At 38.3% G+C, this 26,777-nt stretch overlaps 1 protein-coding gene across 5 annotated transcripts in view; it reads left to right on the top strand.

Moving 5' to 3' along the window:
• Positions 1 to 26,777, top strand: part of ESRP1 (epithelial splicing regulatory protein 1) — a 57,805-nt gene that overhangs the window by 11,056 nt on the left and 19,972 nt on the right. For 3 of the 5 annotated variants that reach the window (XM_012643560.1, XM_012643556.1, XM_012643558.1), the window contains exons 5-13: positions 5,905 to 6,003; positions 6,139 to 6,193; positions 8,141 to 8,251; positions 8,368 to 8,500; positions 8,601 to 8,643; positions 10,993 to 11,294; positions 14,241 to 14,459; positions 16,635 to 16,821; positions 20,592 to 20,760. In XM_012643560.1, coding sequence (XP_012499014.1) covers positions 5,905 to 6,003; positions 6,139 to 6,193; positions 8,141 to 8,251; positions 8,368 to 8,500; positions 8,601 to 8,643; positions 10,993 to 11,294; positions 14,241 to 14,459; positions 16,635 to 16,821; positions 20,592 to 20,760 — 1,318 coding nt within the window. Of the gene's footprint in view, positions 1 to 5,904; positions 6,004 to 6,138; positions 6,194 to 8,140; positions 8,252 to 8,367; positions 8,501 to 8,600; positions 8,644 to 10,992; positions 11,295 to 14,240; positions 14,460 to 16,634; positions 16,834 to 20,591; positions 20,761 to 26,777 lie in introns of all 5 variants that reach the window. The other 2 variants (XM_012643559.1, XM_012643555.1) reach the window with 1 other exon arrangement.

Here is a 26,777-nt window from a genome sequence, read left to right as displayed (position 1 = left end):
AGGCTGGTCTCGAACTCCTGAGCTCAAACAATCCGCCCGCCTCGGCCTCCCAGAGTGCTAGGATTACAGGCGTGAGCCACCGCGCCCGGCCAAGAACTTATTTTTTTAAATCATGAGAAGGACAGCAGGTGAAAGACAGGAACTGTCAGTTGAGTGCTTACTATATATCCCCATCAATAGCTTCACCATAGCCCAGTGAGTAGGTATCACCCCCATTTTAAAGGTAGGGAAACTGAGGCTTAGAGTTTTTGTCTTTATTTTATTTTAGACATGGCCTTGCTCTGTGGCCCAAGCTATACGGTATCCTCATAGCTCACTGCAACCTCCAACTCCTTGGCTCAAGTGATCCTCTTGCCTCAGCCACCTGAATAGTTGGTACTACAGGTAGGCTACCAGGCCTGGCTAATTTCTTTGTTTTGGTTTTTTTTTGTGGGGGACAGGGTTTTGCTCTTGCTCAGGCTGGTCTCGAACTCCAGAGCTCAAGCAATCTTCACGCCCCAGCTTCCCAAAGTTGTAGGATTACAGGTGTGAGCCACCACGCCTTGCCTCACTTTAGATTAGATGCTCTAGCACCTAATATAGGGAGTAGAATATTCTAGAATGTCTAAAGAGCATTTAAAAGTGGGTTGGCTACTGAAAGGGATTATCTCCCTTTTAAATTTATATTATCCTGTGTTTGGCACAACTAATGCATTCAGCAGTAAAGCTAAGTTAATTTTGTAAAATTTCTATTCGACTATAGGGTGTCATGTGTATATGTGCTGTTTCACATAATTACCGGGGGCCATTTCGCTAGTGCAGCTTTCCATTGTCAGGATGAAGAAAATCATGAAACTCTTGTCTGCCCGTCCAAAGGTTAACACAGGGTGTGTGTTTCGCCACTTCTTGAGGGGCATAAAGGATTTGGGTATGTGTGCACATAAGTGTGCTCTACTGTCAGTGTGACAATGGCCTGTTTTTACTGTGGATTAAAAATGGGGAATAATAGCCCAGTGGTTAAGAACATCAACTCCAGAGTCAGATTTACTGAAGTTGATTTAATGTACTCCTCAGCCTGTTTCCCCATCTTAAAATGTGCACAGCTATTGTAAGGAATGTTGAGATAGTGTATGCAACGACTTGGCCAGTGGCCGGCTTGCCCCATGCTCTGCGGTGCTGACTGATCTGCACACCTCACCAGGTCGTCAGGTGTCTCAGAAGAGGCAAAGCAGCTGCCAAGGGACTTTGAAAAGAATTTTATTGATTTAAGACCTTATTTAAACTTAAAATTGTTTTAACCCTATGTGAGACTGGATATAGACCTTTCAGAGCATCAGCTATGTGTTAGGACAGGTACTTAATTTGGCTTCTCCATTTGTAAATTATTGTGTGAATGTGGTTCGTTCTATTCCATAATACACTTAGGAGTTTATTTGTTATTAATGGAACCAGGCCTTTGTAATTGCGCAAACCTTCATTGCTTGGCTCAAAAGGTGGAGGGAAGCGCTAAATCCTGCTTGGTACCTTCCTACATGTGAAAGGGATTTTAAATATCACCAAGTGTACAGTTAAGCTGGGCTAGTAGTTGACCTTGTTAGCTGGAGGGGGAAGGAATTATCTTTGGTGTCACATCAGTATGATGTGAGCCAAATCAACAAATACTGGCTTGTGGTCTGTAATAAGTTAAGTGACTAGAAATGCTGTGTATTCCTCGCCAGCACTCATTTATGTTAATTATGTATGGTTTATTTTAATTGTAAAATATATTCTACTTTTAAAACGTGAGTTTGGGAATTCCAGGATAATCTTTTTGTTTTACAAGGCTTCAGAAGACTTTTTGTCATTGAGTCTCCTTTTCCTAATTTGTTTATCACATATACATGTCTTTTTTCTAAAGTAAATTTTTTTCTTTTGTTACATTACCTCCTACCTCTCATCTTATTTCTTCTAGGGTGTAATCAACTTGTCAGGTTTATTTGAAATTTTCACATGGCTCTTCATTACAATAATGCCTGCCTTGGCTTCTAGTTATATTCCTTTACGGTGATAATCTTTTTTTTTTTTTTTTTTTTTTTTTCTGGGACAGAGTCTCACCCTGTTGCCCTGAGTAGAGTGCAGTGGCATCAAGCCTAGCTCACAGCAACCTCAAACTCCTGAGCTCAAGAGATCCTCCCACCTTGGCCTCCCAGAGTGGTAGGATCATAGGTGTGAGCTACCGCACCCTGCCTACAGTGGCATTCTTGATTTGCTTCTTTCAAAGCTCACTTAAAAGTATAGGAGATTATGTATAGAACCTATTGTAAAAATTATGCAACTCATTTAAGGATAATTTATTACTTTTTCCTCTCATTCTGTCATATAATTGTAGGAAATTCAGTTCTTAGATGGAGTGCTAATAAACTTTTCTCTTGACATATGTTGGTTATTCCTTTGTTCGTTAGCATATTTATTTTATTGTAATGTGTCTGGCAACATTTAATTGTGTTGCTATACTATAAAAGAGTAAACAGTAGAAAGGGAAGTAACAAATTTTTCTTCTGAGGGTTCTATGGCAGGGAAAAATAGCTTTAAGATGGACTTTTGAACTGGGATGTAATTATAATTTAAATTTGTTCCAGAGTGTGTGTGTTATTTTATGTGTGTGATTCTCTTAATATATAAACTAAAAATTTAATTTAAAAAAGATTTTTACAAGTGAAAATTTGGTTTTCTGAAACCACATGTGTTCATTTTTAGGCAGTTGGGAAAGGTAACTTTTTATTAGTAGATAAGTTAATATTGATGAACTTCATAAACTTTCTCTCTGAATTATACCTTCAGCTAATGTAAGCATGAATTAAATCCTCAAGTGTTTTGCCAAGGTGGCACTAAGGAAAGGATTCCTCCTCTTCAAATAAACCAAATCCCTGTAAACTTATCTAACCTTTGTATAAATGTAGCACTTTGCTTAGTCGTAGCCTGAAATGTTAGTTTTGTTCCCACCACTTCCGGCTGTACCCTTCCTCATTTCCCCCTGGCATGTTTCATTTGTAAAGCTGGCTGAGCCTGTTTGTGCTGTTGTGGCTGCCTCAAGGGCAGAATGAGTAAGTTGCATGACGAGCCATAAACCAAGAGGCACCGACTCATCTTTCCTTCTCTCAAGATCAGACGTGCAGCAAATAATCCAATATATAATTATATAATTGATAGGGGAAAGAATTGGTACTAAAACTTTTTTCTTACTCCCCTTTGCTATTGTTTAATTCTGATAAGGGTTATGGATTGAAGGAACCTTCCTAAGAAGGGTGTGTGTGTGGGGGTGTGTGTGTGGGGGGGGTGTGTGTAAGGAGGTGGTTTGGGCATGCATGAGGTTGGGTGACTTTTAAAAGTTAACAGGTTAGAGCTGCTGATCTTCTTGGTGTGTGATCACTTGAAGGGAAAACATGTTAGTACGTGTTATGTGAAACCAAGGTAGCCAAATGTCAAGAACGTATTCTTAATTAAAAAATAGAATTCAGTAAAATGATTAAGTTATGAATCTTTTTTTTTTTTTTTTTTTTTTTTACCCAGACAAGATACTTCACATTTTTATTTTTGATCTCCATCTTCTTCACTTGGCTTTTATCTATGAATTTAAAAAGCTTCTCAGGAAGTATTGCTGAAAACAAAACAAAGTAAGGTTTCTTATCTTGGTATGGGGAATTGTGTACATAGTCAGATCAGAGCTGCGTTATCATTCCAGCTCCATTATCTATCAGCCAGGTGACTGGGTGAGTTACAGAACATCCCAAAATCCTAGTTTCTTAATCTGTTTGCTGTTACTATTATCTACCTGGCAGGTTTATTGTGAAAATTGGAAGAAACAAATGGTGGTTGGTACAAAATAGTGTTTAATGAATGACAACATTTAAGTAAATAGATTCTTAGAAGCTATAGGGACGGTGACAGGTAGAGGCTGACACCCAGGAAATGTTAGTCCAGGTGACAACAGTAATATAGGAATAGTGTCTAATGGACTCTTAAATTGAAGGTTGTGGCCTGGATCAGTTAGGAAGTTTTTGGTGCTGGATGGGAGCTACTCATGGCCTGATTTGGTTAGGGGATTAAGAAGCTAAGGGTGCTTTCTCTGTTAGGGTGTGTTACCTGAGCAAAGGTGAGAAGGCCAGATATTTGTCATTTATAAAAGAGAGAACAGAGTAATTTGAATGGAGTATACTTGTATAGTCCTAGTCTGCCAACCTTGATTTTCTCTGTGTTCTGTTTTGGGATGGAAAGTTAGGGTGTGGCAAACATTTCTGTGTGTTTGGCCATCTTTTGTCAATCTTCATTCTTCCAGGTCAGAGGTCAAAAAGATTTTTCTGTAAAGGGCCAGATAGTTAATATTTTAGGTTTTGCAGGCTACATATGGTCTCTGCTTATATAGATAAGCCTTGTTTTATTGCATTTCACAGATATTATAATTTTTTCGTTGTTTTTTTTTTTTTTAAACACAAATTGAAGATTTGTGGCAACCCCGCGTCAAGTCTGTCCGTACCATTTTTCAATAATGTTCTCATTTCATGTGTGGCACATTTTGGTAATTCTCACAATATTTCAAACTTTTTCATTATATCGTGATCTTTGATGTTACCATTATAATTGCTTTAGAGCATCACAGATATACCCATATAACATGTCAAACTTAATTGATCAATGTTATGTTTGTTTTGACTGTTCCACTGACTGGCCATTCCCTGTCTGTCTCCCTCTCCTCAGACCTTTTATTCCCTGAAAACAACAATATTGAAATTAGGCCAATAAATAACCCTATAATGCCTCTAAGTGTTCAAGTGAAAGGAATACTCACATCTCTCACTTTCGATCAAAAGCTAGAATGATTAAGCTTAGTGTGAGGAAGGCATGCTGAAAGCCAAGATAGGTCCAAAGTTAGGCCTGTTGCACCAAATAGCCAAGTTGTGAATGTGAAAGAAAAGGTCTTGAAAGAAATTAAAAGTGCTATTCCAGTGAACACATGAATGATAAGAAAGCAAAACAGCCTTATTGCTGATAGGGAGAAAGTTTTAGTGATCTGGATAGAGGATCAAACCAGCCACAACATTCCTTTAAGCAAAAGTTTAATCCAGAGCAAGGCCCTAACTCTCTTCCAATTCTATGAAGGTTGAGAGAGGTGAGGTTAGTATCAACATTAACAGGAATTTGGAAGAATTTGATTCTGACCCTCATGGATGACTTTGAGGGGTTTAAGACTTAAGTGGAGGAAGAAACTACAGATGTGGTACAAATAGCGAGAGAACTAGAATTAGACGGGGAGTCTGAAGATGTGACTGAATTGCTGCGATGTCATGTATTATAAAAGCGGCATCATGGAAATAGTGTCATCAGTAATCCAAGGTGTCTATTTTGAACATTAGGCCAAAAAAAGTCATTTAATACTTCATGGTCTTGACAATGTAACTATATCTTTTTTTTTTTTTATTTCAGCATATTATGAGGGTACAGATGTTTAGGTTACGTATGTTGCCCTTGCCCCCCACCCCCGACAATGTAACTATAGATATAGTTAGTTAAAGATTTAAGTCAGTGTGGGAATTTACTTGTGTGTGTTGTATGGATAGGATGAAGGATTTTAATTAACTTGTTGCTTACTTTATGGTTTGTAACTTAGCGAAAGTGTTCCATATTCATGCATTTGCTACAACGTAATAAACTTTATTCCTGGTGATAGCTCAGGACAGGATTGATTTGGCTGTTTTACCCTAAGAGGGCAGTTGGAGCCTTCAGTAAGTGTGGGTTGAGTCCTGACTGATGGAAGGCAGCCATTCTGAGATTTCCAAGGAATTGTCAATCTAGATGCATTTTTACCTGGCTTCTTGGCTTTGTATGCATTTAGTTTAAAAGTAACCTTATTTTATCTCTCCAAAATGTTTCCTTAACTTAATCTAACAGGTTTAAACTTGGAGAAGGATAGCTCGGTCTCCCGCTATGGAGCCTCTCAAGTTGAAGATATGGGGAATATAATTTTAGCAATGATTTCAGAGCCTTACAGTAAGTACCACTGTTTTAACAACGTGGTCCTAGAATTTGCTCCCACCATCTTTCCTTCAACTATACTTTTGAATTTCCTCCCACAGCTTTGTCTTTCTAATAGCTAAAGTGATGACTTCTATGTTTCATTTTTAGATCACAGGTTTTCAGATCCAGAGAGAGTAAATTACAAATTTGAAAGTGGCACTTGGTAAGTACTTGAGTACTATTCATTTGAACTTTTTGATCTTTTGTTGTTGTTGTTGTTTACATTGTGATGTTTAACTCCCCTTGTGTTTTAGTAACTTTACTACACCTTTTGGCTATCATTTCTTACTGTTAGGTCATCTATAAAAGAATGTTTTATTATTGAAAGTAAGCTTGGATATAGGGATTAAAATTTAATAAAGTATAGGTATCCTCAGTCATTCTGTGATCTATGACCTTAGGTACATTATATGTTGGGATCTGTTACTGTTATTTCAGTCTCTTTAAAACTGTCCATCTGGCCGGCCATAGTAGCTCATGCCTGTAATTCCAGCACTTTGGGAGGCTGAGGCAGGAGGATTGCTTGAGGCCAGGAGTTCCAGACCCGCCTGGGCGACATAGAAAGACTGCATCTCTACAGTAAAAATAAATTAGCCAGGCATGGTGAAACATGCCTATAGTCCTAGCTACTTGGGAGGCTGAGACAGGAGGATCACTTGAGCTCAGAAGTTTGAGGTTACAGTGAGCTGTGATTATGCCACTGTGTTCCAGCCTGGGTGACAGAGCAAGACCCTGTTAAACAACAACAGCAACAATAAAAAAAAACAAAACCCATCCATCCTCTCACTTGGAAAACTTCCAAAGGAAAAATCATAGGCTTTAATAGAGTTCACAACTTTTACTGAGATAATTTTAAGTACGTTCTATCAGTTTTTACTTTGAAGCAAAGCAAATAACTGGGAAGGAGTATGAAGTGGTGGTCTCTCTGTGACCACAGGTAGACCTGTTTAAGTTTGTAAATCACTGTAGTGAATTTTGTGAGATTGTCTGATGCCTGAAGTGAATAGAAACTTCTGACAGCTTTAGAAGTTAGAGAGACCTTTGAGGCCTGTTTAATTGTGGAAAAAGCGACTCATTAGGAAAATGTCCTAGGAGTACTGGAAATGTGAACATGGGAGGGATAGAACGTCCAAAGGTGTCAAAATATATAATAGGTGATTTGCACATGACTCATTAAGGTGTGGGGACTCCTAAGCATTTCCACAAACACTCTTGGTGCTGGCTCCCCTCTTTGCTCTCTGGTTTTGCATTCGAGCTAGTTTGGTGGCAGACTTCTGACCATGTGCACAGATTCCTGACGTTGGTTAATTGCCAGCTTTATTCTGATCCTAAATTCTGCTGACAAACTGGATTTAAACCACACTTGTGTACTGGCTAGATCTGAGAGTGAATTTAAACTTGTCCTTGGTCTAGGAACTTTCAGGCCACAAGGGTATTGGGAGAACCTTGCTTCCTTTGAATTATTCTTGAGTCTTTTGGAGTTTATGGCAAGCAAGCAGCTCCTCAGCTGATTGTTTACTGAGTGAGCTAGCTGTGTCGGAACTGCATAGGCAGCCATCTTTCTATAGTGAACCACATAAAAAACACTCTGAACTATACCTAGATAATTTTTGAGGTTATAAAAAAAATCAAGGCTAGGGGAGGTGGCTCATGTCTATAATCCTAGCACTCTGGGAAGCTGAGGCAGGAGGATTGCTTGAGCTCAGGAGTTCAAGACCAGCCTGAGCAAGAGTGAGACCCCATCTCTACTAAATAGAAAAATCCAGCCAGGTGTCATGGCGCACACCTATAGTCTAGCTACTCGGGAGGCTGAGGCAGGAGGATCGCTTGAGCCCAGGAGTTTGAGGTTGCTGTGAGCTAGGCTGATGGCACAGCACTCTAGCCCAGGTGACAGAGTGAGATTTTGTCTCAAAGGGGGGGTGGGAACAGAACCCTTTTCCTCACTCCCCCCTTTAATAAAAAAAAAAAAAAGAAAATCAAGTAATATTGCAAGTTGGTCTGAACTCAAGTAACACCCCATGTACAACTAGGTAAATTGTCTTGCAGAGGGTAATAGGTGTCAGTCTTGCTAGCATTAATCATGAAACCTGAAGTTTTGCTTTGTCCACAGCAGCAAAATGGAACTTATTGATGATAACACTGTAGTCAGGGCACGAGGTTTACCATGGCAGTCTTCAGATCAAGATATTGCAAGATTCTTCAAAGGACTCAATATTGCCAAGTTGGTTTTCTTTAATCTCTATTTAAATTTACGACTCCTAAAGGGATAATGAGTTTCCTATTTTTTCCTCACTGTATTTTTTTTTCTACCTGCCGTCTGTTTTATTATTCTCAAAGGGGCGGTGCAGCACTTTGTCTGAATGCTCAGGGTCGAAGGAATGGAGAAGCTCTGGTTAGGTTTGTAAGTGAGGAGCACAGAGACCTAGCACTACAGAGGCACAAACATCACATGGGGACCCGGTATATCGAGGTATGTCCTCACAACCTGAGACCCTGGATGTCTTGAGTGAGTGTTAACATATGATAGAAGGCGCAGAAACTACGTGATTAACTTTCCTTTCTTTTCTTAGGTTTACAAAGCAACAGGTGAAGATTTTCTTAAAATTGCTGGTGGTGAGTACTTTTTATATAATGTGGTTTTAGTTAATAAGAATCTGAAATTTAGCATGTTTAGATTTAGCAATGGAATATGGAAATAGATTTTTTTTGTTTTTTGGAAATAGGGTCTCTGTTGCCTGGGCTACCATGCAGTGGTGTCATTATTGCTTACTGCAACCTCCAATTCCTGGGCTCAAATGATCCTCCTGCCTCAGCCTCTCAAGTAGCTAGGACTTACAGGCATGCACCATATGACTGGCTAATTTTTTAATTTTTAATTTTTTTTTTATAGAGACAGGGTCTTGCCATGTTGCCCAGGCTGGTCTTGAACTCCTGGCCTCAAGCAATCCTCCCACCTTCAAAGTGCTAGGATTATAGGTGTGAGCCACCATACCCAGCTGGAATATATATATATATATATTTTTTTTTTTAATAGGAAAATATTTCTAATATCAGTGAGCTTAATGTATAACACTTGCCCTAAGGCTTGAGCCAACCTACTATAGTTAAATAGTCATTAAAAATAGTATTATATGAATATGAAAAGGTCATATAAAGTCATATGCAAAGGGAAAGGGTAGTTCTTGAAGGAAATGTTTGAAAACAGCTGCTTTAAAACAGCCACACTTCAACACCTGGGTTTGTTGCATACCCGTTTCTAGCATTTCTCTAAACTGAAGTCATCAGTGGACAGGAACATGGTAGTTTTGGGGTTTATATTTTTGGGCACACAGTATTTGCAGTAATATGGTTAGAAAGGTGGGTGGCGGGAACAAATATGGTCTTTAATCCCATTCTTGAGTGATTTATAGCATTAAAACCTAAAAGTAATAGATGCATAAACTGTTTTACTGTGCTTTGTCTGATTTTTTTCTATACATGTATCTATTTGTAAGTTTCTATTGCTTTGTTCATTTTCTATAACTTCCTTTTAATATATTGTGAACATCTTCCCTTGTTACTGAATTTTCTTCAGTGTTAATTGCTACACAATATTATATGTGCCATAATGTTTTTAAACATCCCTGTTGTGCATTTAGAGCTTATTTCCAACTTTTCGCTTTATGTATGTTGTGAATATTTTTCAGTCTCAGTATGAGCTGCTCATAAGGATAAATCTCTATAAGTAGGGTAGCTGACTCAAAGAACTGCAGACCTTTTTAACAGGTTTTTGACATGGATTGCCAAATTATACTAGGGTGACATGAAGAACATTTGTATACCTGCATTATATAGCCCTGGTGAAAATTTTTACAACTGTAGAACTTTTAGTAGCAGCATCTTGCTAACACAATTTGCTAGTACAATTTTGTTCTGGTTCGTCTTTAAATAAACCCTAAGGCTTAAAAATTCAGGGCTTCAAGTTTAATAGGTTTCCAGAGTTCCAAAGCAGTGTTTGATATTGGTTGGGGATAAATGTATTTGGGGTTGCTTTGCTCTTACCTGGATCCTTGGGTTCTATGAGAGATGTACTGTAAACTGTAGATGGCAAAGTTAGTTAATTTTTATATTGTGGCCTGGAATTTCATTCTATGTGGATAGTGCGATAAGAATTTGCTATTAAGGGAAAATGTTACTAGTACATGAGTTTGAAGAATATGCATATGGCTATTTGCTATATGGCAACATGTCTAAAATGCCTCCTTTTTGTTTAAAAAAAATTTCTTTTTAGAGATGAGGTCATGCTATGCTGCCTAGGCTGGTCTGGAACTCCTGGGTTAATGTAATCCTCCCACCTCAGCCTCCCAAATAGCTGGGATTACAGAGACAAGTTGCCGTGTCCGGCTCAAAATGCTTTATGCTGGGCAGAGAATGTTGATAAACAGTGAAACTGGCTGCCCAGTATATTCATAGTATTATCTCTGCTTGAGTGTGTTTGAATCTTTCTTAATAAAAAGTAATCAGGAAAATGACAAAACCTGAAGTGCTTTGAACCTACTTAATTCTCATAATTTATAAGGCACAGGCAGTTTTACGTACAAAGAAACTAAGGCACAGAGTTGAGCCTGAGAAAGGTCATGCTGTAGTAAACAGTAAAGCCCAAATTGGGCCCAGGCATTCTGTCTCCAAGACCTGTGCCTTTAACTACCATGACGACTTACTACCTCTCCACAGGAAGTGTAAATGATCGGTCCATGATTTAATTGTCTAGCCAGCTTCCTAGATTAAGAGGATGTTTTACAAAAATAAGGGCACCGTTTAATTTGGGAAAAGAGAATTCTAATTCCTAGGATGTTATGAATTCTGTAGGAATTAGGGTCTTAATTATGAATTCAAAACATTGCCAGAAACTTTATTTTAAATTTGGTAAAGTTGATATTGTAACTGTTTGTCTCCATGCTTCCTAATGTTTGTTTTCCCTAGGTACCTCGAATGAGGTAGCCCAGTTTCTGTCTAAGGAAAATCAAGTCATTGTCCGCATGCGGGGGCTCCCTTTCACGGCCACAGCTGAAGAAGTGGTGGCCTTCTTTGGACAGCATTGCCCCATCACCGGGGGGAAGGAAGGCATCCTCTTTGTCACCTACCCTGATGGCAGGCCAACAGGGGATGCTTTTGTACTCTTTGCTTGTGAGGAATATGCACAGAATGCGTTGAGGAAGCATAAGGACTTGCTGGGGAAAAGGTACATTGAACTCTTCAGGAGCACAGCAGCTGAAGTTCAGCAGGTTGGTTTTTAAGAGTATGTTGTTATCTTTGCTTTTATTTCCTTTATCTCTGAAAATAATCCTACGTTATTCATTATGTTAAAATAAAACTTGAAGAATACAGAAAGTATATGAAATAGGCTTCATTCCATAACCAGAAAATAGTCACTGTTATCCTATACACACATAGAAAACATACTATGTTTTTATAAAACTGGAGTAATGCTGTAGCTGTCCTTTTGTATTCTGTTTTAAAACTCCATATCTTGAAAGCTTACCCACCTCTAAAAAATTTCGTATTTAAATTAATATCTCAGTTCCTGTGTTGTGCATTTAGGTTGCTTTTTTCCTACCATAAGAAATTCCTATGTAAACATGCTTATAAACTAGTCGTCAATTTCTGATTAATTTCTGTAGATTTGGAGTGTGATATTTTAAGGCTTTTAATGTCTTGCCAAATTATTATTTTCCAAAAGGCTTGATCAGTTTCATATCCTGCTGGTGACCTCTGTACTGTTTTACTAGCTTTCAGAATTCAGAGGTTTTATTTGGTTGGTTGGTTGGTTGGTTGGTTTTTTTTATAATTTTTTTTTTTGTGTGTGACAGAGTCTCACTCTGTTGCCCAGGCTGGAGTGCTGTGGCGTCAGCCTAGCTCACAGCAACCTCAAACTCCTGGGCTCAAGTGATCTCCTGCCTCAGCCTCCCGAGTAGCTGGAACTATAGGCACAGGCCAACGTGCCCAGCTAATTTTTTCCATTTTTAGTTGTTTGGCTAATTTCTTTCTATTTATAGTAGAGACGGGGTCTCACTCTTGCTCAGGCTGGCCTCGAACTCCTGAGCTCAAGCAATCCACCTGCCTCGGCCTCCCAAGAGTGCTAGGGTTACAGGCGTGAGCCACTGCACCCGGCCTGTTTGTTTGTTTTTTAAAGGCATAAAATGGGGCAATCACTTCCCCAACATGTCCTAAGATCCAGGCATGAAACCACCTATAGAATCTCAAGCCTTTCAACTATTTTTTGACTTACCTGCTGAAACATGTCTTCAGGGGTCAGTGAAGTTTAAATCTGTACCTTGTTGAAAATGTGTGTCATAAATTCTCAATCTCTAAAATATGCTACATGTGCTTGAGGTTTCAAATATTATATCCATTCTTCCCAAACAACAAGAAGAAACACAATGAGACTTTGTTTTAGTTCTTTAACTGGAAGAACAGTGTCATGAAAATCATGGTCTAGATAGACTATCCCAGGGCCTGGGCCTACTGTGCGTTGGTTTGGGAATAGAGGAGGCTGTCTGTGTGTCTAAGGTGGTTTTGGGTGTGCTCTCTCTCCACATCTCCATCTCTACTGATTTAACAAATGTAGCATTCGTAGGCTCATTCACTGTCTTCTCTGCATTACTAATAATCATGTCATTCTATCAGTATTTGAGCACTTCCTATTTGGCAGGTATTATAAGGTGCATGACCCATTTCCTGTCCTGAGTTTTTCTATAACTACATTAATTTTTTTTTTTCTATCCTTGTTTTCCTATTGTTTGTGCTGCATCTGGATTGTTTGCATAATTTAGGTCTTCCTGTCGCTTTGTCATGGCATTTCTTTGGCCGTGCTGTTTGATTTTTGTCACTTCTTACTCAGATAACAGCTGAACAGGGTGTGAATCAGAAAATTAGTGTACATTTTGGGGAAGGGTTCATTGATCCTTCTACGTTTTCAGTTTATGGGATGTTAATGGAGGCATCGGTTAAGCTGCTCAGAAAACCTGGGGGATGCCACAGATGGCATTTGCACAAGGACCTGCCTCCTAGTATTATGAACTAGTTGGCATGCTCTAAACTAAGGCGAAAGTAGACAAGAGCCTTGTAATATGAGTTTTACCTAGGAGCAGTCCTTTGCCCTAAAGTTACCTCACCTGTCACCACCCATTCTCAAGATAGCTGATCCAAGCAGGGCGCGGTGGCTCATGCCTGTAATCCTAGCTCTCTGGGAGGCCGAGGCGGGCGGATTGTTTGAGCTCAGGAGTTCGAGACCAGCCTGAGCAAGAGCGAGACCCCGTCTCTACTAAAAATAGAAAGAAATTAATTGGACAACTAAAAATACATAGAAAAAATTAGCCGGGCATGGTGGCGCATGCCTGTAGTCCCAGCTACTTGGGAGGCTGAGGCAGTAGGATCGCTTGAGCCCAGGAGTCTGAGGTTGCTGTGAGCTAGGATGATGCCACGGCACTCTAGCCCGGGCAACACAGACTCTGTCTCCAAAAAAAAAAAAAAAAACTGATCCATGAATTTAAGATCCTGAAGATCCTCTGTCTTGCCACTGTCTCAAATTCACATGGAAACTAAATTGCTATATTGCTGTTTTTCTTTATGATCATCAAATGATTTTCGTTTTATTTCTACATTATCCAGCCAGTCTTGTGCTGTTATGCAGTATTATATTTTATCATAATCCAAAGTCATTGTTTGGGCTGTGGTTCCTTTACGGGGTCATTCTCTTTCTATTTCTTGGGTTTGGAGATAGAGAATGAAAATAATATCAAGGGGAACACTATGTACTTAATGAAATCTAATAAATTAGTACAAAAGTCCACATTTAGTGATATGTCCAGGTTTTTATGAAAGTGGCAGCCTTTAAGAATACTTGTCTCAAGGTACATAGTGACACATTTCTCCAGGTAGACATATCCTTAACATAAGTGCATTGTGTTGAGTATGTATTTGACAAGAGTAAATATCATGCTTTCGTAGCTGAAATGCATGACTCTCATTCTCTATCACTGCTTCTCAAACTTGGATGTACTTATGAATCACTTGGGGATTTTATTCAAATACAAACTTATATTTACTAGGTCTGGGGTGCAGCTGAGATTCTGCATTTCTAACAGACTTGCCAGGGATGCCATTGCTGGTGTGCAGACAGCATAGGAGAAGCAAGGCTCTAAATCACTTCTGTTTTGCTTTGAGTACAGGTGCTGAATCGATTCTCCTCGGCCCCTCTCATTCCACTTCCAACCCCTCCCATTATTCCAGTACTACCTCAGCAATTCGTGCCCCCTACAAATGTTAGAGACTGTATACGTCTTCGAGGTCTTCCCTATGCGGCCACGATTGAGGACATCTTGGACTTCCTGGGGGAGTTCTCCACCGATATTCGTACTCATGGGGTTCACATGGTATTGAATCACCAGGTAAGAAAGTCCTTGTGGAAAACTTACTTTTCTTATCAAAAGCTCTCTCTTAATAAAAATGTACAAATAGTCCTCAGTCATACAGTAAGTCTTTAGGAAAGATTTAACTGTAAATACAAGAGGTCTTTAGGATGAACTCTGGAACAAATGCCGTCATTAGTATGATAATTCAATTTCAGCTTGGTTCCATCATCATGTATCACATTATCAATAGCATCAGGTAGGAGCCAAATATATTATCAGTCTCTATGCAATTTTTCCTGTTGCAGCTACTGAATTCTGCAACTCTGCCGTCTGTAGTGGGAAAGCAAACATGGATTATACATAAACAAAGAAGCATGCCTGTGTTCCAGAGCATTTTGTGTCCGTAGACTGTTGAGAAATGGCTTATTTCATATATATGTTAGACATCAAATTACATTCAGTGGAATGCAAAAAATTCAATTAGGACTTGTGTCCATACTACCTAGAACAGGATGTGGGTTGTAATAGGCACTCAGACGTATTAATGAATGAATTGCTGAGAAGCCTCTATCAAAATCTAACTGAATTTTTTCAGTATGCAAATGTAAAGTATTCCCTAGTTTGGTGTCACTTGATTTTTGTTTAAATAAAATTAGTCATATTTGCTAGAAAATTTAACAGTATTCTGTGCTATCATAAGCAGGATAAAATTCTAAAAACCCATAAGCCAAAACTTTAAAACTTTGGAATTCTTTAAAAGCAAAGTTGTAATAATTTTTGAAAATAAGACATTTTTTGAGCATTATGGGTTTCATATAGGCTTATATTGGAAATACTAATTTTTTTCCTAAACTTTTAACTTCCCACCTTTTCTTTTCACTTGGAGATTTGGTCACTTTCATAACTGTAATCTTGTCTTACTGGAAAGCACATGACATTAGATAGAATCAAAAAACATTCTGAGCCCTTGCTCTCTATACCAGTTTTCTGTACCAGCACATGCTCATAGCTCATAAGTCAATATTGTTATCTGACCCTCTCCGTGTGCTTCCATGGTAAGAGTCCTTTGAATAAAATTCTCCACAAAACTGTATCACCAGGGAATTGTTCGGTTTCCTTTTTAGTCGCCCTTTCTAATAACCCAGGGCCCATTACTCTTTGATTAACAGCAGTAGACAGATTTGCCTCTCAGTGACCCATGTGACCTGTTGTGATTACATTTGGGAAAAAAATGCTTCTTCGATGATAGATGAGCTCTTAGCTGCCTTGAAGATGTTAGGTTTCCATCTTGGACTGGGTTCATTGCTAATTTCCCTGGTATGGTAACTCTTATGGTAACTTGCATGGTAATAATTTGGACTAAATAGTCCCTAAGAGACTTTTAGAGAAAACCATAAAATAAGAAAGCAGTCCTATACACTGGTTGTCTTTTCCTCCCCCATAAAAGGTTCATGCTCTATAAAACTAAGATGTTCTAGTTCTTCAGAACGGAAATCTATAGGCTTGGTTTCTTAACAGGGCATCTTAGTAAGCTATTACTAATAAAAATGTCTATGAACACCCATTTGACCAAAGTTTAAGGTGGCGCTGCAAGGGAGTGGATAAGAGAAGGGTTCCCAAGCAAGGCTGATGACGCAGCTCTCACCAACCATCACTGTGCCTTGCAGCTCCCAAGTCCCTACTCCCAAGCCACATTCCAACCTAGGCTTCAAGGAAGAGGGAAAAATGAAAGGATTTGGCACATCAGTGACATACTGGAACAGAGAGCTGAAAGAGAATACTGGTTTGTTCTGATTTCTGTAGGAGGATATGTAAAGCTCCAATACTGGTTCTGTTACTAGCCTTTCTGAATCGAATGACATTTAATCAGATTTTTCGGAAGGGAAAAAAACCCAATATACAATCCTATATTTTGCAACTGCAGTCACAAGGAGACTCTTTGAAAACACTGGAAATCTGATACTAATTAACAGAAACCAAAAAGGTTCACATTCAGCTTCGAGCTCCAAAACTGTTCCTTCTAGGTTTTGTGGGCCATTCTGGTGATTAGGCGATGAAATACAAGTCAAGTTTAGTAGATCACACTGTCACCCAGATTTTGTGGCTAAAATGTACTATGGGTGATTGTCACTTTGCATGTTTTGTAAGCAACTATTTCCTTGTTGAAGGAGACAGTCTCCTTTTGTTTTTATTCTTCCCCCACACACTCAGGGCCGCCCTTCAGGAGATGCCTTTATCCAGATGAAGTCTGCGGACAGAGCATTTATGGCTGCACAGAAGTGTCATAAAAAAACCATGAAGGACAGATATGTTGAAGTCTTTCAGTGTTCAGCTGAGGAGATGAACTTTGTGTTAATGGGGGGCACTTTAAATCGAAATGGCTTATCCCCACCGCCATGTAAGTTACCATGTAAGTTTTTCTTGGGTCTTGGCGCTATTCTACGCTATATGCTGGTAGGTGCTTGAGCTGCTTCCGTAACTTTCTGTGCCCCTGGCTCTTTCTGAGGCAGGCGAGGTGGTTACATAAGGCTTTTTCCCATCTGAAATCGGTGGTATCTGGTAATCATTTAAGACCTTGGTTGTGGACACCTATAATTAGTGATGCTACAAATACCTCTTTTCAAATTATATTCTTGCTTTTACAGTGATAAGCACTTGATTTCTGAAGCTTAGTGTGCTCCAGATAAGCACTGACTCTGGGAGGCAACCTGGCTATGTAGATAATCTTTATACGCATTTAAAGGTAAAATAAAAGTATGGCTGGATTTTTTTTCTTTTTTAAAAACACATAAAGTTTTAAGAAGAGTGATTTGATGCAAATTTTGTGTTTAACTTTTTGAGCATCAAGTATTTTTTGAAAATGATAACCTGGAGAGCATTTCTATTGCTTGCCAGGATATTTGGAATGAGCAAGTTAGAAAAAAATATAAAAAATGCGTAAATGAATTAGCCAAAGTTTTCATTCCATCACAGGATCAGTGCTTAATTTCAAGCCATGCTCTTGCTCATTGGCATCTGGGTACAAGCCATCTGGAATCCTGTTTGAGAGGAATAAGCCCTGTAGTCTAAAGACCAAGTTCTAGTTAGTGACTAAGAAATATTTGGGAATCTAATATTAATACTTGAATCTTTTTTTTTTTTTTTTTACACAGTTTTTACTTTTTAATAAGACATACCTTGTTAGGCCTGTTGGGTATGCTTAAAGAATGTAGTACTTGGAATGCAGTTCAAAGATAGCTAAGAAAGTAAACTGGATTTATCTTCTTGATTCCAACAAAGTGGGGAGATTATGGACATCACTTTCTAGTAAAGAGGGGTTTACTGGGAGGCCAAGGCAGTAGCATCGCTTGAGCTCAGGGATTCGAGACCAGCCTTGAGCAAGAGCAAGACCCTGTCTCTACTGAAAAAAGAGAAAAATTAGCCGGGCGAAGTGGTGTGTGCCTAGAATCCCAGCTACTCTAGCCTGGGCGATGGAGTGAGATTCTGTATCAGAAAAACAAAAAAAAGGGGGGTCTATACCAGTAATCCTGTTTGATAAAGTATTATTTGCGGAATATTTGGTGGGGCTTAATCCTTTTTTTCCTTTGGAGTTTCTAAACACTAATATTCCATTTACCTGCTGCTTGCTGTTGGCAATTATCTTAGAGTTGATCATTAATGAGTATCAAAGTTTGAAAATTTATAATTGAGTTAAGAAAGTATCCTAAAGCAGTCCTAGTTGTATGTCTTCTGTCCATAAACCAGTGATAATGTCAGTAGCTTTTGTGATATCCTTTAGTGATAATCTGTCGTGCATTGTCAGGTAAAGGAATTTCTCCATCATGCGTGACCCAAATTCTTCTTTTGTGATATTGTACTTACCTCTTCCTGGTGGAAAACTGGTCATTATAGACTTTCTTCATCAGACTTTAATTTTTTCCCTCCTCCCTGACTCTCATAGCCCTAAAATAAACAAAACTTAAAAAAATGCATGTTTCACATAAAATATTTCTGTAGGGTAGAAGGGGGAGTGAGGGATGAGAAATTACTTCCTGGGTACAATGTACATTTTTTGGTGATGGTTTCACTAAGAGCCCAGATTTCACCACTACACAGTATACCCATGTAACAAAACTGCATTTGTATCCCTTAAATTTATTTAAAAATATATATATTTCTGTACTTTTGGTTACCTTTAATACTTACCAAAAATGAGAACAAAAGTCTTAACCAAAATTTGGCTGTTTGCCTTTTTAGTGATAGAGTTTTCTTTTTTAAACAATCAGAATTCCAATTTAGTCTGTGGCCACACCAACCTGAAAGGCGCTTGATCTCATCTGATCTCGGAAGCTAAGTAGGGTCAGGCCTGGTTAGTACTTGGATGGGAAAATTCCAATTTATACATACTAATATTATGCCTGTTGTACTGGACCTTTTTTCCCTGCCAACACAGTTTAGATAATTGACTAATTATACAGAAACCACAAAATTTAGAGAAATTGCATATGTTTTTGATCTAATCTCAAGGATTAAAGCAATCAAAATAGTAATTGATTATCATCCCCCACTGAAGAATGTCCTGTCGAATTTGACAAAGAAATGTTGCTAGAGTCTCATTGACATTTTGATGTTTGTCATCCTAATTTATTATAAAGGAACATTTTAAGATCAACTTCATTTTTGTAATCTGTGCGTATTATACATCTGATTCTCTTTTAGGAATATAAAATAGCTATTCTTTCAGCTGAGGGATGCCCAAAGCTTAGCAGCCTAATTTGTTTGGTTATCAGAAATTCCTACCTGTCTTTGTTTTGAAGCAGAGCAGACATATACCTACTATATATATTTGTCTGATTGGTATGAGGCACTGTTAAATAATGAATTGCCTCATAGTTTTGAAAAGAGATTATGAGCACAGACCATATAACTTTCTGTAAGACTTAAGTGCCTCAATTTTTATTGTTGGCCTTTCTGTGGGCTCTTTTTTTTTAAATACTATGTTACCTGTTTCACATCTGTGGACTCTTTAAGGCCAGGGATCATAATTTAAAAGTATTTAGGTATCTAACATCTAGCATAGTTTTTGGTGATAGGAAGAGGCACCCAAAGTTGAATGTGAGATCCATTTGTTGGTCTTTGGTTTATGTACCCATATTCACCTGGCTGTCTTATACGTCTCTGTAGAAATGTAGAAACTCCTAAGAACAAAAGACAATTTGAAGTCATCTTGGAAATTTTCACGTGAACAAGTTATCCTTTGGGCCTTTGCTATTTGTAAAATATGGTGGTTCTAGGTATGAAGCGTATAAGGTAGGGACTCCAAATTTGGTCAACTTTTTCTATTGAGTGCAGATGGCCTGGTGGGTAGTTGTGTTTGTCTCACATGTGAAAGCTAATGAATAGCAACTGGTCTGAGTTTTCAATCCTAGAATATGTTGGTTTACCAGAAGACAGAGGAATCTGGGCTCATTTTCTGTTTAATCTGAGCCAGCTTTTTATCAGCTGACTCTCAGGAAGACTTGAGCATCAATTTCTTCAGGGCTATTTCCCAGGTTGGATTTTTTTTTTTTTTTTTAAATAGGTCTGAAGATATAGCTTAGCTTCAAAGCCCATCTTCTCCTTTAGGTGGGAATAACGCAAAGTAGACTACTCCTTTTAGGTCAGTTCACTCTGGCACAGCCTGTGCTTTGGCGTAATGCACGGTACTGGTGAAGAGTGTTTTATCGTAACATGTTCCATTTTATGCTATACTGAAAGGTGGATAGCAAGATGCAGCAGCAGCATGACTCTCCAAGTTTAAAAAATCTAGGCTTTAATATGAAGTTACACTAAATGTCAGTTCCATGGTTCTTTCCTCTAAAGGTTGGTTTGTGGAAACTGGCACCTGGAGTGTGAAAAAAAAAAAATCACTTTGTGAAATGATTGAGAAGACTTGAAAATCCACTTGATGTCCAACCCCGCACCCTGGCAAATTTGAGGCTAAAAATCGTTCTTTAGGCTGATGGTGTGGCATTCGGGATCACTTCTATGTGTTATCTATGTAATGAAAAGGAAGTTGGGATGATAGGAAGAACTGTGATGGTCTCTTTAAAATGTGTAGATGGAATAGAGACTTTATGGCTTTAGCACTAGCACATGTGTCAGCTGTTACAAGCACATCTCAAGAGACTCTCTCCTTTGCTTATTTAGGTCTGTCTCCTCCCTCCTACACGTTTCCAGCTCCTGCAGCAGTTATTCCTACCGAAGCTGCCATTTATCAGCCCTCTGTGCTTTTGAATCCACGAGCACTGCAGCCCTCTACAGCATACTACCCAGCGGGCACCCAGCTCTTCATGAACTACACGGCCTACTATCCCAGGTAAGGCTCTGAGGGAAGTGGAAACGAGGGACAGAAACAAAGGACTCCTTGATAGCCAGTGCCCGAGCTCACAAAAGAATATTGTCTGCCACGTTGAAGATTAGCACAGCAAGCAACAGCTTCTGGTCATATCTCAGACCAAGAAGGTCGTTCCAAGACAAACCAAAAGAAGTTTATTTTTTAACTATATATTGACAGTGTGATCTTTTAGGTCACCTATATGTACAACTTTACTTTTTTATTCCTCCTATCGTAGGACGACCATAACTGAGTAGCTCTGTAATCACTGCGATAGGGTGGCAATATCATGCAAATGAGCCACAAATCAGGAAAATCCATAATGGGAACAATTATTAATATATTTGGGGGAGCCAGGGATGTTGTCTTTATTTGTAATGATAAAGCTTTGATTGGCCTGAAGGAAACAATTGTTTTAAGTAGCATGAATTCATATTTTGCTTTAAATTTTGCAGGGCTTGTACTCTTTTCCCCCTAAATCTTTACTATGAACAAATCTGAAATTAGATTATTGAGTATTTTCTTAGAGTCAATATATTTTAAGTCTTTGATTCTTTTTAGTTGTTTTCAATTTCTGGGAAGTAGTAGGTTATAATGGAGAGAAGGTCAGTCTGGGAGTTGGGAGTCCTGAGTTTTAGTCTTACCTTTTCTAACTGGGGTGAGTCGCTTGGTTAACACTTCTGGATCTTATAAAATGGGATTGAACAAGTTTTTATAGTCCCTATCAGGTCTGATTGCCTGTGATTCTCACTTGGATATATAATGAATAATGATTCTTTTTTTTTTTTTACCCCACATTAGAGAAGCTGGACAAATGAATAATCTTTCTTTCATATTTTTTATTTTTCCAAAAAAATATTTTTTTCTTTGAGACAGAGTCTCACTCTGTTGCCGGGGCTGGAGTGCCATGGCGTCAGCCTAGCTCACAGCAAGCTCAGACTCCTGAGCTCAAGCAATCCTCCTGCCTCAGCCTCCTGAGTAGCTGGGACTACAGGCATGTGCCAACACACCCGGCTAATTTTTTCTATTTTTAGTAGAGACGGGGTCTCACTCTTGCTCAGGCTGTTGAACTCTTGACCTCAATCAATCCTCCCTACCTTGGCCTCCCAGAGTGCTAGGATTATAGGCGTGAGCCACCATGCCCAGCCAGACTTTGATTTTTCTTCCCTAGCTATTTAGACTAAATGTTTTGAGTACGTACACTAATATGTGAGGCTTTTGATAAGTGGCCTGGAGCATATCCCTGTAGTAGCTCTGTTGCATTGTATTTTTCTCCCCCTGCCTCCCAACATTGAGTTTTGTAGTAGAGAACAAGACCTTTGATGTTTCCTAGTAGCAGTGAAGTTTATAGCCACTTTTAATTGCATTTGTTAATTTTGTTAGGAGCTTTTAAAACATTAATGCTATTGAAAATATTCTTTATTCTACTGGGGAAGAAGAATAGGGAGAAAGTGGTGAGAGTTGTCAGCTAGCTATCTTTTGAAGGCTTGAAAAGGTTCAGAAGCATGAGTAACCGTTCATGGTTGAGCACTATGCCAGGCACCTAGTCCAACCCCAGTGTGCCACCTTCTCTGGGACCCTGTGACAATCACTTGCTGCTGGTGGGCTCTGGTTATAGGAATTTCTTTGTCTACCTTTCTTACATCCTCAGAATGTCAGGAGCGGAATGCATTGTGCCTCTGAATGCCTGGTACAGCTTTTGTGCCTACAGTACCTACTTGCTGAGCTTTCAGTTCCATCACTGACTTGCCGTACGAGCACTGTTACAGGAAGGAATCTCTTAGAAACGAGACCATAAATCTTGAATTGAAGCCCCAAAGGCAGTAGGATCTGATATTTGTGACTTAATAGGTCCTATAATTTAGGGTAACTGCCTGTAGATTAATCTTATTCTACTAATAGTTTTAAAGTTTGTAATGTGCTCATTATTAATTTTAGGAGTATAGTGAGTAAACATAAAGACTCCCATTTACACACCTCCAAGTCCAGAAGTAGCCATTATCATCAGTTTGGTTATATAAACATGTCTGTACTTCTAAATAACGTGGCATACTTAACATGTACTGTCCATTTGTTCCTTTATTTTTTTGTTTTTTCAGGTTGACAGTGTGTCATTGAGTTCTTTCCTAGGATATATTTACATAAATACCTCATTCTTGTAACTCCCTTGTGATGTCCCATGTTTAAAAATAACATCATAATTTAACAGTTTTTTATTTTTAGACATCTACACTTTAAATTTTTCTCTATTAAAAAAGCTTATGCTGGCTGGGCTCGATGGCCCACACTTGTAATCCTAGCACTCTGGGAGGCTGAAGCGGGAGGATTGCTCAAGGTCAGGAGGTCGAGACCAGCCTGAGCAAGAGCGAGACCCTGTCTCTACTAAAAACAGAAAGAAATTAGCTGGACAACTAAAAATATATAGAAAAATTTAGCTGGGTATGGTGGCACATGCCTGTAGTCTTAGCTACTCGGGAGGCTGAGGCAGAAGGATCGCTTCAGCCCAGGAGTTCGAGGTTGCTGTGAGCTAGGCTGATGCCACAGCAGCAGAGTGACACCCTGTCTCAAAAAAAAAAAAAAAAAAAAAAACCTTATGTTGCTCTTTAAACACTTGTTTATATTTCTGTCAGACATTGTTATAGAAGTAGAAGTTTTAAAGTGAAGGTCATATGCAATGTGTGTGTGTGTATATTTATATATATTTAGAAATAAGGTCTTGCTGTGGTACCCAGGTTGGACTTGAACTCCTGGGCTCAAGTGGTCCTCTTTCCTCAGCCTTCCTGAGTAGCTGGGACTACAGGGAAGAGCCACTGCACCTGGCTCATGTGCATTATACTTAAGCTAATACTTCAAAATTAACCCCTAGTGTGTTTAATTATTTTAATTTACATTTCCCTAATTCCAGCAAAGTTATACAAACACGTGAAATTATTCAAACATCGGGATTATATATGCTTTATTCATACTGCATATTCTGGACTAATTTAAAGAGCAAATTCCAAACATAAAATATTTTACAATTTTGGCAGAACAACATTAATTTCTAACCTGACGTGACTATAGGGTACTTGAGGTTATCGAAAAACTTTTTAATGTAAATGTTCAAGTATATTTTGGCTTATTCTCTGATAATTAGGAAATCTGAAACAGCATACTCTAGGGATATTAATTAGAACCTCTGGAGTTTGTCTTTGTTTTTAAATTTAAAAATTTTAAATTCTTTAAGAAAAAATGAAATACCAGTTTGACTTTAGATTAATTCAATGGGTACACTACTTTAAAACATTAGGTTGCTAATGTATTTTGCAGATTTCTAAAAGAATGCCCTTTTAAAACAGTGGTTATTTTAAACTTTTTAATTATGTTAACTCTTTTTAACTTTCATTTTAACTGAGCAAACTAATTAAGCATCTTCTCTGTGTGGTGTACTAGCAATATTATGATTAATAAAACACGGACTTTATCTGGTATATAGTAGCTGACAGAACTTGTGCGTAGGCACAGTCAGTGACTTTGAGGACTCCGTGAGCTAGAGGGCCCTTGTCTCTGTTTTATCTCCTCTATGTTTGAAATTTTGGAGATAGAGTGCAGTGGCATGCTCCTGTAGTCCCAGCTACTCAGGAGACTGAGGTGGGGGGGTCATTTGAGCCCAGGAGTTGAAGGCCAGCCTGGGCAACATAGCAAAGCTTTGTCTTTATTAAAAAAAATTTTTTTTTGATATAAACTTTATAGTCTTATTGCTCTGAGAATATAGTGTCTTTTTCATAAGGATTTGGATTACTTGAGGAATATTTAAAGAGAAAACACAAACCAAAGAATTGCTTTTCATTTTCCTGTTAAATGAATTTTTAGCAGTCTAAATATGTAGCTGTTGCAATAACCAAGATGCTGATCTTGAAGAGCAAGTGTGCTTGGAGGCACGTGTGTGTCACGTGGTTTTGTTTTCTCCTTAGGGAATTTTTCTCCCTTCCCCTCTCTTGGATGAGAAATGTGCTGTTCTTCAAACGTGGAATAATGTAAATGTATGTGTTGTCTTGCCTTTTGCAGGACACCAATTAATAACAAGTAACATCTTGAGCCAACAAAGGGAGTAAGAGAAGACTGACTTTTTCTCATGAGTATTGTTTTATTTGCATGCTCATGTGAAACATTAACGGTGGGGAAAAACTGTTTTCTTTCTTGGAATAATAATTTCTTGTAAAGTCAGCTTGTTTTTCCCTAAGCAATGAATATGTAGTTTGTAATACTGATGCATTTTTTAATGTTTGGTTTGTTGTATAGTGTTTGCGTTCTATTCTGAAATTCTTTGCAATTGAACCAAAAGAATATCAAGCCTCTGCGAGGTGACTGCATTTCCTGTTTTTAACTGACTCTTCTTGTTCCAGATTACTGTTTTAATTGAAATTTTTATTGAGATAAGTATAGGTTCACATGCAGTTGTAATGAACAGTACAGAGAGATCCCACGTACACTCTGCCTAGTCTATCCCAATGGTAACATTTGACAACCAGTTTACTTTCTAATTTGCTTGTTGAAGGTTTTCTGATAGGACCATGAAGAGAATTCTTTTTTTTTTTTTGAGACAAAGTCTCACTCTTTTGCCCGGGCTAGAGTGAGTGCCGTGGCGTCAGCCTAGCTCACAGCAACCTCAAACTCCTGGGCTCAAGCGATCCTCCTGCCTCAGCCTCCCGAGTAGCTGGGACTACAGGCATGCGCCACCATGCCCGGCTAATGTTTTCTATATATTTTTAGTTGTTCAGATAATTTTTTCTATTTTTTTTTTTTTTTTGCTCTTGCTCAGGCTGGTCTCAAACTCCTGAGCTCAAACAATCCGCCTGCCTCGGCCTCCCAGAGAGCTAGGATTACAGGCGTGAGCCACCGCGCCCGGCCGAGAATTCTTGATTAAGACAAATTTTTTGATCTTAAATATTTAGTGCCACAAATATAAATGAGAATTTAGAATACAGTGAAATGACACTAGAATATTATAATGACGATAATGCAATCTGAAGCAATATTATAATGTGAGAAGTGGCAGATAATTTTATTGGGTGGCTATGATTTTGACTCTCAGGTGTTTTAGTTTGGAAGATATCTCTAAGTGATGTATGGAAGAACATCTATGGGCAATTCACTCTTTACTATCAGTGAGAATTCAGTATAGCTTTCATACAGGAAATAGTCATTTGCTAGTCTAAAAACCATATTCAGATAATGTGCGGTTCTGGTAATAAAAATGCAAATATGCTTAAATTCATTTTAGCATTGTGGAAAACTAGCAAGTGCAATGGATGTCAAGAAAAAATAATCACTTGAAACACCTGATAAGATTTGGTTTCAACATACAAGTTTATTTTTCTAAGAATTTTTTCTTATAAAATTGGGATCATATTATACATGTCAAGTGTAACTTTAGAACCCATATCATAGACTTTTGCAAACAAGTTCAGAGAATATTATCAAGTTTCAACAATATCAATATTTTGCCAGCCTTATTTCATCTATTGCTATTGCTTCTCCCCCAGAACATTTTAAAGCACAAATCCTAGAGATCATTTTTTACCCATTAACCTTTTATGTCAACTATACCTTTAAATTAAGTACCTTATTTTTAAAGCATAAATGACTTTAGTTAAAGCAGAACTTAACTAAAACACATGCACATCTTGGTAAACACAATGACCCTATTTTGTCTATATTGCTCTGTTTAAACATTTTTTTTGGTATATGTGTATATAAGAAATTGAAATTGGCCCAAAGGAAGAATAGACATTTGACAATACAGATTAATGACTTTTGTTGTTCTCTACTGTATGCCAATGTGGTCTTTTAACCTACTTCAAAAAATTTTTTTTCCAAAACCAGAATGGCCTTATTGGCAAATATTTTTTGCTTTAAGTTCAAAATAATTAGTAAAATGTTTCTGGAAAAATAGCCAATGGTAACCAAGAAGATAGAACAGGGTTGCTTTTGAAATGTTCTGATTTGCTGGGGGTAAT

This window comes from Propithecus coquereli, unplaced genomic scaffold (genome assembly GCF_000956105.1).
Source record: "Propithecus coquereli isolate 6110/MARCELLA unplaced genomic scaffold, Pcoq_1.0 Scaffold2, whole genome shotgun sequence".
NCBI classification, from domain to species: Eukaryota; Metazoa; Chordata; class Mammalia; order Primates; family Indriidae; genus Propithecus; species Propithecus coquereli.
The sequence above is the reverse complement of the archived record's forward strand: the minus strand, read 5'-3'. Positions and strand labels throughout refer to the sequence as shown.